The 16289-nt window shown below is 39.8% G+C and overlaps 1 protein-coding gene across 1 annotated transcript; it reads left to right on the top strand.

Moving 5' to 3' along the window:
• Nucleotides 1-6840: 6840 nt before the first annotated feature.
• On the top strand, nt 6841-15728 carry STEAP2 (STEAP2 metalloreductase; the record flags this gene model as incomplete). The annotated part of the gene is made up of 4 exons (XM_079537986.1): nt 6841-7332; nt 8771-9298; nt 10893-11057; nt 15444-15728. 4 exons carry the CDS (start codon nt 6841-6843, stop codon nt 15726-15728), a joined length of 1470 nt encoding a protein of 489 aa, XP_079394112.1.
• Nucleotides 15729-16289: the final 561 nt, after the last annotated feature.

The following is a 16289-nucleotide window of genomic DNA, read 5'->3' as shown; positions in this document are numbered from 1 at the left end:
GAACGTGGGCAAGCTTGGGACTACGACTATTTCTCTGGGAAGCCGCCTTTCAGTAAAGAACTTTTCCCTAGTATCCAATCTGAACTTCCCATGATGCGGCTTCAAGTCATTCCCTCACATCCTATATGATTCTATAAAACACCAGAAAAAGAAAGTAGAGATGCCTATCAACATTAGGTTGTTGACAGGCATCTCCACAATGTAACAATTTAACTCACAATTTTATGACTAACACTGATTTTGAATATAATTCACTAATTCTAGCAACACATAGAAATAGCTACAAAAGAAAAGAAGTGTTGGTGAGAGATGACACTGAATGACCTTACTAAGAACAGAAGTTAGGCATGAAGGGTCAGAGTCTGAGATGGCAGACAGCTGGTCAAGAGAACCAGGGACCATTTTCCATTCTGTCTGTGTAGGAAGAAAAACACCTCCTTGATACAAAATTAATACAGATCTTATAATGGATCATCTCCTAGAGGAGTGAGTGTTATGTTCAAGACATTTTGCTGTAGTCATAAATAAAAAAAAAAAAAAAAAGAAAAAAGAAAAAAGAAAAAAAATTACCACGAACATTCAAAATTACAGCCTTCTCATCAAGATTAAAATTCAAATAAAGGAATGTTGCAGGATTCTGACAATTTCATTAAATGCAATGCATCATCTTAAGGTGCATGAATTTCTCTCATAACTGAATATGCCTATTTTGAAGTAAATACTTCAGTGTCTGCAACTGTCACATGAAGCAGCATATAAGGAGAAGCAGCCACAAGTAAAGCAGAAAGCAATATTCTGTTCTTTTCTCTTTTGATATATCTCTTGGTTGGACTAAAACTTTTAATCCCAGAGTCCTGAAGTTGTTGTAGGCTATGGAAAATCAACCCTAGGATGACAGCTTCTGAATCGCTAACAAAGGAAAAGGGAATATTAACACGCAGAAGGATGAGAAGCAATTTCTTACCACGGAAGAGTCCAGCTTATTTCTGAGAGATCTGTCAGTGGACTTCACCTTTCCATTGATTTCCACGGAGTATGGAACCAGTCCTCAGCCTGGGAGCTGGAATTACTGTTTGGAAAACCAGGCAATAGGTTTTCTGTGCGTGTTTTTACCAGAATAAGAAACACTTCAAAAATACGCATTTTCAGTGTCAGGGAAACATAAAATGTCTATGGAGGAGAGTGGCTTCTGGACTACAATTAAAAGGTTCCTCTGCCCATTTCCAATTCAGCAGCGTGTTTGTTAGCAACCATTTATTGAAACAAATGTTTGAACGGTTTATACATCCCATCACGACTACACGGTCAGGCAGCGCCTGCACACAGGACGGCAGAAGGGGTATGACTGCGTCTGTGCACGTGCCGGCCTTTTGCCGAGACGACAACAACGTACAGCAGGTCAGAGTAAAGCTGCATTTGCCTTCAACTGGAAATTTCCTCAGCTAACAAACCCGGGCCTCGCGTTTACACAGCCGATCGCGTGCGTCACCTCGCCGCTACGCCACGGCGGGCACACGGCCAGCTCGGGGAGCGCCTTCCCCCACCGGCGGGGACAGACGCGGGCATCTCGCGCCCCCTGGCCGTCCCCGGCCCCACGCACGAAGCGCCGCCGTTCGCTGCCCGCCCGGCCGTAGCGCCGAGGCAGCGGCCGCAGGGGGCGGGATGCAGCGCAGGGAGGCACCGCCTTCCCGCCCGCCCGGCACTGCGGGGCTGGAGGCTGAGGAGCCGGAGCGGTCGCGCCGCTCCTCCGACGCGCGGGAGGAGGTGAGCGGGGCCGACGCGGGAGTGGGCCGCGACCCCGCCGGTCGTCTCCTCGGGCTGGCCGTTCCCACCGCCGCCCCGGTGGGGCTCCTCTCTGCCCACACGTCTGGGCGGGCTCCCGCGGGCCTGGCGGTGACGGGCTCCCCGGAGCCGGTGCGGGGGCTGAGGGTCGGCCCGGCGTCCGGGCCTGCCTGCCGCGGCCCGGGACGCCCGGCTGTGGAGGCGGCCGGGGCGGAGGTTTGGAAGCGAGGGGCTTCGGAGTCGCCGCTCTCGTCACGGGCGGCGCTGTCGTTACGGCCCGCCGTGCGCCCCGCGCTGCGATGCGCTCACCTGAGCCGGACGGCCGCCCCGCAGCCGCCGCTCCGCGCCCGAGCTGCCGCAGCGTAGGTGTCCGCCCGGCCGGCGCGGGCCGCTCGCAGCAGCTGTCCCCGGGCTCCGCGTTACACCGCTGTCCCGAGAGCGGTGGAGAACGCATTTGATCACATCAACAACTCGTTCAGGTTTTCCGTTTGTTCGTTTTTCTCCTTAAGGGATTACGCTTCTCAGAGCGGTTCTCCACAGCTGTCCCCTTCTAGCTGGTGTAGCTCTGTCGTGTTTTCTTAGGCTTATCCAAGGCCAAACGTCAAATTTCTATCACTCCTGCTGTTTCTTGTATCCACAAAGGCAGTCGTTTTGTAAAAGATGGGTTTTCTTGCATTCCGTTCCCGAACAACCCAGATTAGCTAGTACTTATCAGCTTCCCATCTGTTTACAAGTTGATTGCTCAACAACTTGCTGTAAATCTTTCCAGAGACTGCAGTTAAGCTGACAAGTTTTTGCTTCCCTCAGTTCTCCTCTTTTCCTCTTCTAAGATATGTACATGTCCCTTCTGCATTCTGAAGACATTGCTTCTGTCAGCTCTTCAGGCATCAAGGCTGGATTTCACAAGTGTCTGCTGACTTGAAAATCTTTATCTTATCTTTATCTTTTAAATTCTTCACCTCCTGCCTTCCTGCAAGATTAATTTCAGTCTTACACACTCTTACCTCTGAACTGCTATCGTGCATTGAGTATAGTCCCTTCTCATGACTTCCAGCTCTGGTTTCTATCATCTCTCAAGATGCCCAAGAGTCACACCTGTCTGTTCTGTAGGGTTATTTTCCATGAAAACATAAATTGTTAGTTTATTCCATTCCTCACATTCTGTTTTCCTTAGAACAGGTGATGAGAAACTGGACAGTGTGCCAAATCCAGCTCAGCAGAGCAATTCTTCATGTCCTAATCCTTGATATCCCCTCTCATGGATTTTTAGACAAAAACTGTAAGTGGGCTGCAGTATGGCGGAACAGTACTCATTGCCCATTTTCTCATGGCAGTTCCATTTCTATTCCTTTAAGTTTCACAGTATATATTCTGTAAGTTTTGTGGTTACCTTCACATCACATGGCATGAACTGAAATGGACCTGTGTAATCATACAATGAATGCATACATTTTTTGTCATAACTAGTTGATGTATATCTCTCAGCTGATCAGAGTACAGCTCTTATTATTTTCCTGGATGTGAACCCAACAGGATACAGGAAATGCTGGTGTTTTGGTCATGCATTGGATACAGCTCTGTTTGTGCAGCAAGAAAGATATCAATGGTTTTTCTGTGTGTAAAAATTAATGAGCTCTAGCAGAAAGTTTCACTATTAGAATCTTTCTGTAGAATATGGATTTTGTGGTCACTTTAACTTATTATTTTTCATCTTTAGAATCTCAGTACAATTTCAGTGAGTTTCTCCCCTTAGTCAAAAACTGGGAAATGCCTTCTAAAGTATGTTCTCCTAATAGCTTCCTCTATACCTGTGAAGAACAGTTTCTTTTGGTTGTAGGACATCGCTGTGTTCCTAGCAGATAGGAGGGTGAAGTCCCTCACTGGTTACTGGCATCTTGTACAGGTGCTCAGAAAGACCTTCATTCTCCTTTATGTGTGGTCTGTTGTTGATAGCTCCCAAGAGAGAAGCAACTTGATGTTTTCCCTTTACTCCTTCTTAATGTGCCTTTCCTTATTCCTTCATTAATTCTCAGAGCTTATTCCTGTTCTAGAATTTAGACACCACTTCAGTCACAACTGCGGTTTCATGTGAATGCTTCTTTCCTGAGGGTTGTTTTGTGGCTTTCTTACATCTTTTTTTCTTTTTTTGGCATTTGTTACAGCTTTACTGAATCTTTTAACCTCTTTTCTCCAAAATTATAGCAATCTTCCTTTTAATTTTCTGTGAGCCTTTGCCTCTGTTCCTCTGCAAAGCCTCTCTTACTGCAATGATAAACTTAAGTCCTAAGACTTTCTAATCTTTTGCTATTGTGTGAAATCTATTTCTCTTTGCCATTACTTTGTGTGGAATGCATCTCGTTTGCTTTTCTCCAGGCTTTATATTCTCTGTCCAGTCAGAAAATTCAGTTAGGCATATTCCTGACCGGTGTCCTTGAATCCCTTACCCTTGCACCAGTCGTGGTTAAACTATACACGGCCAGATCTGGTAGCCTGACCTGGCTGTGTCATTATTGATCTCATGAATAAGCCTTGGGAAATTTCTCTTATTTTTCTTGCCATTGGATACATGCAGGCAGCTTGTTCCCCAGACTGAAAAGTGAGTAAGTCAGACAGATGTCTGTGTCATGGTGGTTGTTGTAACATTCTGCAGCCTTTTTTCTGCAGTTTTGCAGGGTTTTTTTGCATTCTGCAGGTTTTTTTTTTGTTGTTCCTGACCAGAATAGAATACCATAATAAAAATCAGCATAATCTTTTAATCAAGTCCAGCTTTTGTGGACTCACTGTCCTTATGCCAGTCTCAAGCCAGCTATCTCCACCTCCTAATATTTTATATAGTTCCCCAATTTTCTTTATATGCTTATTCTCAGTATTTCATTGACCATTCATTTTGGAAGCACAAGGTGGTTTTGAGGTTCAATAATTTGAGGCAGCTGAAGCTGAAAAAATACTATTCAGATCCATCTTTATCTATGGGAAAGCAGTGACATCATTACAGATGTTAGTCAACAAGTCAGAGTGCTGTGCTTAGTAGTACAAAAAAATATTTCTTGTCTCCATAAATATAACTTCGATAAGTTCCTACAGCTGGATGGAAATATACACAATATGTATTATTCTTATGAGAAGAATGTACTTCTTGTTTCCTTATGTCTGCAGCAGCCAGGAATAAAAGGGTTTGGAAGGTCCTTATTCCTAATTAATATATATACTAAATGGGCAAAGGAGAAACAAGCTTTGTTTCTGAATAGGAAGGGGATTGTTAAGGTATTTGTTTTTTTCATGTGGTCGTATAATGCTCAGAACTCAGGCAGGCTGTAATGTGACACAGAGCTTGCAGATTGCTGAATGTTGTGGCAGAGGAGCTCAGAGACATTTAGTATTGAATCCAGTAGTCAGCCTTGGAAAATGTTACTCTCCACTGTCTGAGAGTTCCATTTTTTTCCTCCATCTGAAGTTGAAGGTCATAGATGATGCGGTATTATGTCTGAACCTCACAACAGTACTTTCTGATTGAAACGTGTCATGTAAGGTCACTCCATCCTTAACCTGAAATGCACCCTGGATCAGAAATGGGTATGTAGATATTTCCCTCTTCAAAGGCTTTCAATTCAAATAGTCAAACTGAGCTAAATTAAACTCTTGCTTTTAGATTAGTAAATCTTAATTCTCTTTGTGAATATATACATGCTTTCATACAAAGCTGTTCAAATGTAAGGGTTTCTGTGTGCTGACAGAATTATTGATCTTTGTAGATACCACAATTATTTCATCCTCTTGTCTTTCACATAACCTTTATTGGGTTCCCCCCAAAAAGGAGTTGAGATACGGTTTTGAAAACTGTTGTGAGATTCATCATGACAAACTAAGAAACATTATACAATCATAAAATGGCATGAGTTGAAAAGGACCACAATGATTATCCAGTTCCAACCCCCCTGCTAGGTGCAGGATCGCCAACCATCAGACCAGGCTGCCCAGAGCCACATCCAGCCTGGCCTTGAATGCCTCCAGGGATGGGGCGTCCACAACCTCCTTGGGCAACCTGTTCCAGTGCCTCACCACCCTCTGGGTGAAAAACTTCCTCCTAAGATCTAACCTAAACCTCCCCTGTCTCAGTTTAAAACCATTTCCTATTACTGTCCATCCACATAAACAGTCATTTACCACAAGAATAGCATGTGTTATATGCAGTTTGGGCTTTTTAAATGTGTAGCTCTCGTTGCAGTCATTTTTTAAAACTGTACATGAACATCACTGCAGTATTTTTATCCTCTTTCAGAATAGATCTGCACAGTAAGTAATTGACTTCTGTCAAAATTGATCATGTTTGCTGTAATGCAGATGACCAGAATGTGTACCTCTCATCACAATCCCCTTTCAAAACTAAATGAATTATCATCTTAGATTTATAGACAGCAGAACTAAGGTGCAGTATATCTAAGATCAGGATTCCCACACTAAAGTCCCTCAAAATCAGATTTTTATCTTTGGACAGAGTGTGGTACACGTGTGTAATAAATGTGGGTTTTGGAATGGAAGCCAAGAGTTAAACGCTGTTTAATAGATTGCACTCTATAATGAAGAAATCTAGCTTGTTGCCCTCATTTTTGTCTTTGTTCATTAATCTCTGACTTTACTGTCTCCGTACAAATGTTTGGAGTCACTAAATCCTTCTGCATTATGTATTATTTAACCTGGAAAAGCAGTTGTGCATCTCTATGGCTGATTTTAACTTGAATGATTTAAAAAATGTGTGTACTTCCTTGCATATACTTTTTTTTATTTGTTTTTACCTACTTCTGTAACTGTTATTAAAACATTTGAAGTTTTTGTGTTCTTCCTTGGATTAGTGACACAGTGCCAGAAAAAAAGTTTGTTTTTCTGCATGCTTCATGAAAGAAAAGATAAAATCTGAAAATTAGAACCACAGAATTTGCCTCAGAGTTGTTTGTGGATTGTGATGGCTTGTGAAAAAGTCTGATGCAGCTTTTTTTCCTTCTCTTGCTTTCTCTGCTTTTTTTCCAGAAAAAGTCATCATAAGTTTGGTGTCTTAGAATTATGGAATCAATCTCTATGATGGGAAGCCCTAAGAACCTCAATGAAACTTTTCTACCAAACGTGGCCAATGGCATCAAGGATGCCAGTAAGATCACAGTAGGCATCATTGGAAGTGGAGACTTCGCAAAATCATTGACCATTCGGCTGATCAGATGTGGGTACCATGTTGTTGTAGGAAGCAGAAACCCTAAACTTGCTGCAGAGTTCTTTCCCCACGTGGTTGATGTCACTCACCATGAAGATGCAGTAACAAAAACAAACCTCATTTTTGTAGCTATTCATAGAGAACACTACACGTCTTTGTGGGACCTCAAGCATTTACTCGTTGGTAAAATTCTGGTTGATGTCAGCAACAATACAAGAGTAGACCAATATCCAGACTCCAACGCAGAGTATTTGGCATCACTTTTCCCAGATTCTCTAGTTGTCAAAGGATTCAATGTTGTTTCAGCTTGGTCACTCCAGTTAGGACCAAAGGATGCCAGCAGACAGGTAAACATTGTGTTTGTTTTTATTTGACTTGTTTGTAAGATGAAAAGACAATCGTACAGAATAAATGATCCAAACTGTGCTCTAGGGTGCCTGTGTGTCTTTAAGGATTGCGGAGGAATGTAGGTACTAGCTTAGATCAACTAGCTGACATTTCATTGACTACAATAAGAAGAGTAGGATCCTAAAGTTTTCTGTAGGAAATATGTCGATTTATATTTTAGTGCTTCAAAAGATGAAGACAGTTTTTCCCAGTTTATTTTAGTTTAAATGTTGTTTTTTGTGGGGTGAACTGTTGAAAGAGATACACAGAAATCTGAGGTCCCAATCCCAAGGCTTGGGAGCCAGAAATGTCAGCTCTTCTAGAATTGCTTGTATTCAGTGTAACCACAGAGAGAATATAACCCATTATTTGGCTTCTGGAATATCCCAAGATCATAAATATGAGGAAACAGGTGGAGGCACATATGTTTCAAAGTAATCATTCATTTGATCCAGAATTGCTTGGGAACATCATGTTCAATTTAATTCCCGGTGTATTCCCCAAATCCATCCTGCATACAGAAGGTACAGCTGTATGTTTTTCTTGCTTTGCTGAAGCAATATAAAGACATGCATGAGCCCAGTCCTTCGCAGCTTTGTGGGCTACAAGGGTTACATGACAAGTGGTGAGTGTAACATGACTGCTGGAGACTACTGAGTTCTCTGGCACTTCAAGCAAATTTTAAGTAGTATGCAATAAATACTGAATTAGCATAATTTTATAAATAATCTCACTGCACTATTTTTGTTCCTTTTTGGAGCAGCAGGCCACTGTAAGTCATTGACTTCTGTCAAACCTCATCATGTTTTCTGTAATACAGATGATTGGAAACATTCTTACATAGAGATTACACTGTTCTCTGCTTTGCATTGTGTTTGTCCTGCAGCTGTTTTGGGGTCATCATTTAAGATAAGTGTACATTTGAGAAACTCAAGGTTTGGAAATTACTGTAGCCATTGTTTCAGGTTCAGTCCATTCCTATGGGCATTTCAGTATGGGGAGTATGAGACATTTCAGTGTGTGGATTACCTGTACGTGCCACAGTCACCTCACTGTCAACTTCAAGCAAATGCCAATTTTATTTTGGTTGCTCTGTGGCTAAATAAGCGTGCATATTTTTACCTTTGGTGGATTTGTGCATAGTGTTGTTTTTATTCAGTATTTCTTCTAACGGTGATACAATCTGTCAAAGTGATGTAAGTTAGCAGTAGTGCTGCAGTTTTGCACTAGAGCACTGGAGGCTCTTCAGTTGGGGCAGGGGGTGAAGGGGTTGTTGCTGTTTAATAGTTGAGGTTTTTGGTTTTGTTTTGGATTTGGGTTTTTTGTTTCTGTTTTGTTGAGTTTGTTTTTAACCTGTAAGTCTTCCTGCATCTACAATTCACCTGACTTTTCCAACAGGTCTATATATGCAGTAACAATGTTCAGGCTCGCCATCAAGTTACTGAGCTCGCTCGTCAGCTCGGTTTTATTCCTATTGATTTGGGGGCATTGTCATCTTCAAGAGAGATTGAAAACTTACCTCTGCGACTCTTCACACTGTGGAAGGGGCCTGTAGTGATTGCCATTAGTCTGGCAACATTTTTCTTCATTTATTCCTTCATCAGAGACGTAATCCATCCATACGTGAGAAATCAACAGAGTGACTTTTACAAGATCCCCATTGAGATTGTCAATAAGACTCTACCAGTTGTTGCCATCACGTTGCTCTCTCTAGTGTATTTGTCAGGACTTATTGCAGCCTCTTACCAGCTTTACTACGGCACTAAGTACAGGCGATTTCCACCTTGGCTGGACAACTGGCTGCAGTGTCGAAAGCAGCTTGGACTGCTCAGTTTTTTCTTTGCAGTGGTGCACGTGGCATACAGCCTTTGCTTACCTATGAGGAGATCAGAGCGATACTTGTTCCTCAATATGGCGTATCAACAGGTATGCTGATCCTTAGCTAAGTAAGCCAAAAGTGCCTTGGTTGTATATGTGATACATTAATACAAAATGCATGTTTTGTGCATCTCTTCCATTGTTTTCAGTCAAAAATCTTTAGGATTATTTTATGCATAGGTAATGCTTAGTAAGAAGGGAGAATAAAAGAAACACCTGTGTACCTTACGTCGGGTTGTGTTCACGTTTGTATAATAGGTTGAATCAAGGATATATTCTACTTAAATCTTTGGCAGCAATATGTGCAATGAGGATGTAGGTTAGACAGGATAAGAGCAATACCAAAGAAAACTTCTGAGGTAAGTTTCTCTTTGTGTGTTTTTGAGATGCAGGAGATGTATGTATGTGGTGTAAAGTGCATTTACAAATGTGGGAAAGTACTTAGAGTAGATATTATTATGATAATATTCATAAATACAATGTATTTTTGCAGTGAAAGTTCTTATACTTCGTAAATTTTGGGACCTGTGGTAAAAATATTATGGACAGTAGAAATTCTGTGAATGTCACCTATTACAGGCAAGAGATTAACTCACAGTTCCCAGGAACGATAGCTGGCCTTGCATATAACCTTGAAACAGTCTCTGACAAACCTATAATCCTTAAGAAGAACTGCTGCTTTGTCTGTCAGCTTATTGCCACCTTTAAAGTGGGAGGAGAGCAGCATTGCCATTCAGCGTATAAAATCATCTGGAAAGACAGATGAAATTGAACAGAAAGAAAAATTAAAGAAATCCAATCCTAGTAGCAGAACAAAAGCAGATTGGGTCCACAGATTGGCTCCACAGATTCTAAAAGAAGTGAGAAATTGAACTTCAGAGAAAGGCAGAAAGAATAAAACTATGAAAAACAGCAAGGAATTGTAATTGTTCCTATGTAGTAAAGGATCTACTAAAGGATATTTTTACTAATAGTTTGTCTCATTTCTAATAGTTCTGTAAAAATCTCACTTGCTAACGTTCATAGTGGACCTCTTCTAAGACACATCAAATCACTATGGTTATCTTAAAATGGAAAAAATAATTGAATATCTAGGCAGCTTAACTTTTAATGACCTGAGCTGTTTCTTTTTTCTGGTAAAGTTCTCCAACTGGAACATTTTCAAATGCATTTAATATCAACAGTGAAAGTGGCAAAACAGTTTGGCTTTTGTATAAGGAGCTAAAGCACTAAGAGAAAATGATGCTAAATTGTTTCCAAGTGTAAAGAACTAAAACACTGTGGGTTCATCCAGTTTATGCTATAGAAGATATGTTTCCAAGGTCTGAAGAATATAATTACTTTTCTGCAGTATAGGGTATGCTTATACACTATAGAGAAATGTAGAACTGCTTGTATTTATAAGATAATTATTGTAATGTTATGTTTTCTTTTACCAACTCATCTAGTTTTCCTGCATAACATATTTTTAATCTATCAAGAGCCAATACCAACAGTAAGGAAATTGTTTTTTCTCCAATGAAATATTTGACCCCGTTTTATAATTGTTCTATTACTGTAGACATTTACTCAGCAAAATAATTTCTGTTGATGCTTTTAATATTCTGGAGAATGAAGTGCTTCCTTTCTCCTCCTTCATCAGGTTCATGCAAATGTTGAAAATTCTTGGAATGAAGAAGAAGTGTGGCGAATTGAAATGTATCTCTCCTTTGGAATAATGAGTCTTGGATTGCTTTCTTTGCTGGCAGTAACTTCTATCCCTTCAGTCAACAATGCCTTAAACTGGAGGGAGTTCAGTTTTATTCAGGTGTGTTATTATCAAAATAATAGATTTTTTTTGTTAACGTGAATTTCTTTCTAATGATAATTATTATGTTACAAAAAGCACTTCGCAACGTGATCAGAGTATGTTGTTTTTTCTATCTCGTAAGTTAATAAGAGCAACATATCTTTACTCAGCAAATAGATCAGCATGTAGGCAAGTTCAGCATTTTATAGGTATCAAAATAGGGATTTGCCTTTTATTGATGTTGGCATTGAAGGATCAACACAGACAAGACCAAATGAGGGTAAATCTATAAATTCCTTTTCCACTGTTAGGATTTATTTCTAAGTTCTAATTAGATAAAGTAGCACAGACTGCACACCCATATATTCATTGTTTGTACACGAGTGCAATGAAATTGTTGACTAATTCCTACCTACACTGCGTCTTCTTTGCTGTTTGGGTATTGAGTCGCATTTCATAATTTACAAACATCTTAAATGGAGTGCTGAGGAATGCTTTTTTGGCTGTAATTGTAAGAGATCTTATGTATGTAGCAAAGCACAAAAATTTTGCTGAAAGATTTGTCGAAGTATCATTCCCCAAACTGACCTGTTCATTCTCGCTCACCATTTTGAGCCTTTACAAGAAGGAAATGCTCGTTTTGTACTGTTCAAACATTCCTGCCATCCAGAGTTCTCTATCTGCAGATAACAGTACTGCATATTCGGTCACAAGGTCATGACTTTCAGCCACAGACCCAGAATTTGTATCTAATTTTTTCTTTCACAGATTTCCAGATCTCAGACTTGTGTGATTTACTCAAAATCCAGACAACACATACATATTCACATGCCTACAAAGGTGTTTTTGTTTGTATTGTATTTTCTGTAGTTATTTGCACTGTAATTAAAGGCAAAATAATTCAATTTTTAATTATGAACTTTTGCAAATTATCTCTTGGTGTTTTGACAAATTGGGAACAAGTTGTTCTATCTGGAGGGTTGTTATAGTTGGTTCTGTATTGCATGCTAAAGAGAATTAGTATAGATAACTATTTATGATCATTTGCCATTTTTAATTGCACATAAGAAATTGAAATACTAAAATTTCTTTAAAGTTCATGATCATTATGTGGTACTTCAATTTTTCAGTAATCTCAGGATGTAAGTTAGTCTTCAGGTAGTCACTATTCTTTGAAAAAGTCACATAATTTATTCAATCAGAAAAAAGGGTTTCAGTGATCCCCCCACTAAAGTAAAAGTTGTTTGCGAGTTTGTATTTCCCTAAGTTAGTGGAATGAGCATCGAAACTACAGCCTGTCATCTCAGCATTGCTCTTCTTTTAGCTGGGGAAATCAGCATGTCTTTGCCTTTAGTCCTGATTTCTGAGGTAATCTGCCAAAATAATTGGTCAATCTGTGTTTCGTATCTCACGGATGAAGAGTCAGGCAGGCAGTCAGCTCACCCAGTCAGTTTCTCACCTCAGCATTTCTCAAAGAACAACACGTTATTGATTGCTCATCTCAGAAGGTACAGTTTGATCAAAATAAGAGCATGACCTCCTCTAGGGAGCATTACCACTAAAATGCACTCAGTTCTAATGTCTACTGGCAGAATCTGAGTTTAGACTTAGCAAGTTACTTACATACACAAGCACAGTTAATTTTCTAACCCTGCTGCAGTAGAACAAGCTCCGAATAGCATCATCCTATGTACAGTGGTACAGACCTCTATTGCAGTGTTTCTAATACCATAGAGAATCCCCAGTAGTGAATGTTGTTGCCCAGAAATCATGGTTGTCTTTGATATCCCAAATTATTTTAGAGATGCTTCCATCTTATCTCACCTGATTTCACAACACAAGTGACAGCAGCTCCAAAAATTCCTTAGAAATTCCTAAAACTATTCCCAGCAACCATACTAGAGCCTGGGAAGAACATTTCCAGCATTTTCAACTGGTATTTCTACTACTCACCAATGTGATTCCAGTCAAGGAAAAGTATCTCTTTTTGATGCTTTCAAATGTCTTCTACTCTTAAATACATTAGCATCCTGTGCCTCCCAGCCAAGATCAACCCCTTATAGTGAGCTTTTACTCAATTTGCAAAGGCAGCTGTTTTTGCCTGTTGTATGGGAACTGTTGAGTTGTGGTCTGAACCACTGACTGATCACCTGGGGAAAGCACTGAGTCAGCCATGGGAGCATAGGTGAAGGCAGTTCCCTTGTGTGACCAGAAGGGGTGGAGCCTGGCTGCACCTCTCCTAGACCCCATTTAGGGCTGACTGCCACTGGGGAAGGATCTTTTTCTGGAGATCCTTCTATTGGAGTTTTTTTACTGCAAGCCTATGACGTGGGTGAGCATTTCATTTTCGATTGTCTCTTTCCACCACAATAATTTTTCTAACTATAGACCTGTAAAATACCATCCTAACCACACCACTCTTCTAACTGTACATTTCTTAATTGTACACCTGTACATCTGGAAAAGTTAACAACTGCAAACTAGGATAAGTGCTCTTGATGGAACTTTAGGTGTGACAGACCTGTTGTACAAAGAAAAAAGCCTGCAAAATGCTAGGTTGTATAAGGAACATCTTTCTAGTTAAGTACTGAAACAGTGACAGAGGCAATTAAAAGCCTAATGGAAGAAAACACTGTCAATAGTTGACAAACCCCTCTAGAATTGTCTTTGGAATCAGATTATTAGATGAGTGATTCTAATGGACCAATATATACTGCTAGTGTATGCCCTAGCAACACCAAAGAAGCATATAGCAACTTTCCGCAGGTAAAAAAAATATCTGAATAGAGATGCATAACACTTTTCTTGTACTATTTTTAACATTACTGTTATTTACTAGCTTCTCTTTTGACCATTAGATACAGATATATACATAATGGCAAGTTAAACCATGGTATTGATCTGCAGTATTTTCCTTTTTATAGGAGTTAATCCTTATAAATGTTATTAATTAGTTCACACCTTCCTCTGTCCCTAGAAACTGGTTAATCTTGACACAGAAAACTTCCTGCTATAGGAAAGCTGGAGAGAGACTTTCCATAAGGGCATGCAGTAACAGGGCACGGGGAAATGGTTTTAAGCTGGAAGAGGGTGGATTTGGAGTACATATTCAGAAGCAACAATTTACTGTGAGGGTGGTGAGACTCTGGAACAGGCTGCCCAGGAAGTGAGTGCCCCTGCCCTGGAAGCATTCAAGGCCAGGCTGGATGAGACTTTAAGCATTCTGATCTAGAGGGAGGTGTTACTGCCTGTAGCAGGGGGTTGGGACTGGATGATTTAAAGATCCCTTCTGTTCCAAGCCATTCTAAATTTTTATGATTCAATGATTCTTTCACTATTACAGACACTTAGGCTACTTTTTTCTTTGGACAGAAAGATTGTCTTTGCTTCTTTCTTTACTGAAGTTAAAACAAAGCCCACTATCCAGTTAATACACATTCTTTGTTTTAGCGACTTTCTACAAATGTTTCTCAACTAAGTTACAACAGTTTAGAAGAAAAAAGTTTTTCATTATTTGTCCACCCCCAGAAGTCAAAGCATAGTAGTCCTTTAGCAGTGTTTTGGGAAAGACAAACTTAAGACCTTTAACTCAAGCCTGCAGAACAGTACTAATACCTGTCACTAAAAAGGACATCAAATCAGAAAACCACAGGATATCCCAAGTTGGAGAGGACCTAGTGGGATCATCAAGTCCACCTGTGGGTATGGTACCTTCTGCAGCTTGCTGTAGATTACATGATGAAGTCCTTTGCGGGGTATTGTGGGAACCTTCTTTTTAACATTAAATCCAGCACTGCTTGTTTATGAACTGCGTTGTTACTTTGTGCCATTCTACACAAATCCTGTAGTGTCGATATTCCTTCTCATTAACCAGTGGATGGGGGAGGGTAAGGAATGGTTTATGCTAACTTCAAATAAGTGTGTGTAGGTTGTTGCAATGAAGGTCGTCATTAGGAAGAAGCAAATTACACCTCTTGAAGCAATAAAAATTTCAGTTGATAAACTCAGATCTGTTCCAGCAAAATGGCTCTGATTCCATAATAAGTATGGCTCTTGATACAGTCTACCTTTATAGCTGGGAAAACATATTCAGAAATTAATTGTAAAGCCAACTGATGTTGTTCCAGTAACTTTGCTGAGATTGTTACTTAAGTTCATGTCTTGTGGTTTGCTTACATAGGCCCTAGCGTATAGATACTAGTGCTTTAAATCGGTGTTTAATTCTGTCTGTAGTTTTCAGAATGTGAACTTAAAACCACATAATGGTACTTTGAACTAATACGTAGGTATGACCTTTTAATGCAATGTCTGAAAGAAATATTGAAACAATGGGTTAGACTTAATCTGATGAAGAACCAAGTACTGTTTTCTCATCTTTTTTCCCTGGTTTCTCTTTTTTTCAAGTCTACACTTGGATACGTTGCTCTGCTCATAAGTACTTTCCACGTACTGATTTATGGATGGAAAAGAGCTTTTGAAGAAGAATATTACAGATTTTACACACCACCAAATTTTGTTCTTGCCCTTGTTCTGCCTTCCTTTGTAGTTCTAGGTAAGATCATTTTACTTCTGCCATGTGTAAGTAGGAGACTAAGGAGAATTAGAAGAGGATGGGAGAAAAGCCATGCAATAGAAGAAACAAGTGGGTCCATTCCACATTTCTCTCCAGAAAGAATAACTGTGATGTGATGGTGGACTACATTTTGTTAGTACTACTGAAGATGTTTGGGTTTTCCCTCGTTGTGTTTTTTTTTGTCTTGTATTTTCAGTAATACATTGTAATAATTGTAATGTATGTGTAAAGTCAGTGTGGACTCGCTTGGCATACATACAAGCCCTCAGTGGATTTACAAGAAATTGATAACTAGGAAATTACTATTTTGGATATCTACAAAAATACTTTGTTTTGAATTACAGAGGGCAGATAATCATGAAATCAGATTTATTTTAATGCTCCTTTGCACAATTGTATCACAACAGTATTTTGTTATAACAATGCTTGTGAGATATTTCTTTGACTTAGTGTGTCAGAGTGCTATGTCTTAATACTGTACTTTACCACATCTGTCATTTAAACCACACTTCTGGGTTACTGAGTTCAGAATATTGACTAATAGAGTTAATAATTTAGGAAGCATTCAGATTTTGAAGCAACTAAAATTAATTTGTAATGTGTTGCACATGTACAGTGTATTTATTTTTGTGGTTTTCAAATATTCCATGATTTAAATATGCAAAGCCAATTTCAGA

Source organism: Tetrao urogallus, assembly GCF_951394365.1.
Source record: "Tetrao urogallus genome assembly, chromosome: 7".
NCBI classification, from domain to species: Eukaryota; Metazoa; Chordata; class Aves; order Galliformes; family Phasianidae; genus Tetrao; species Tetrao urogallus.
This window is presented reverse-complemented; position numbering and strand designations above follow the sequence as displayed.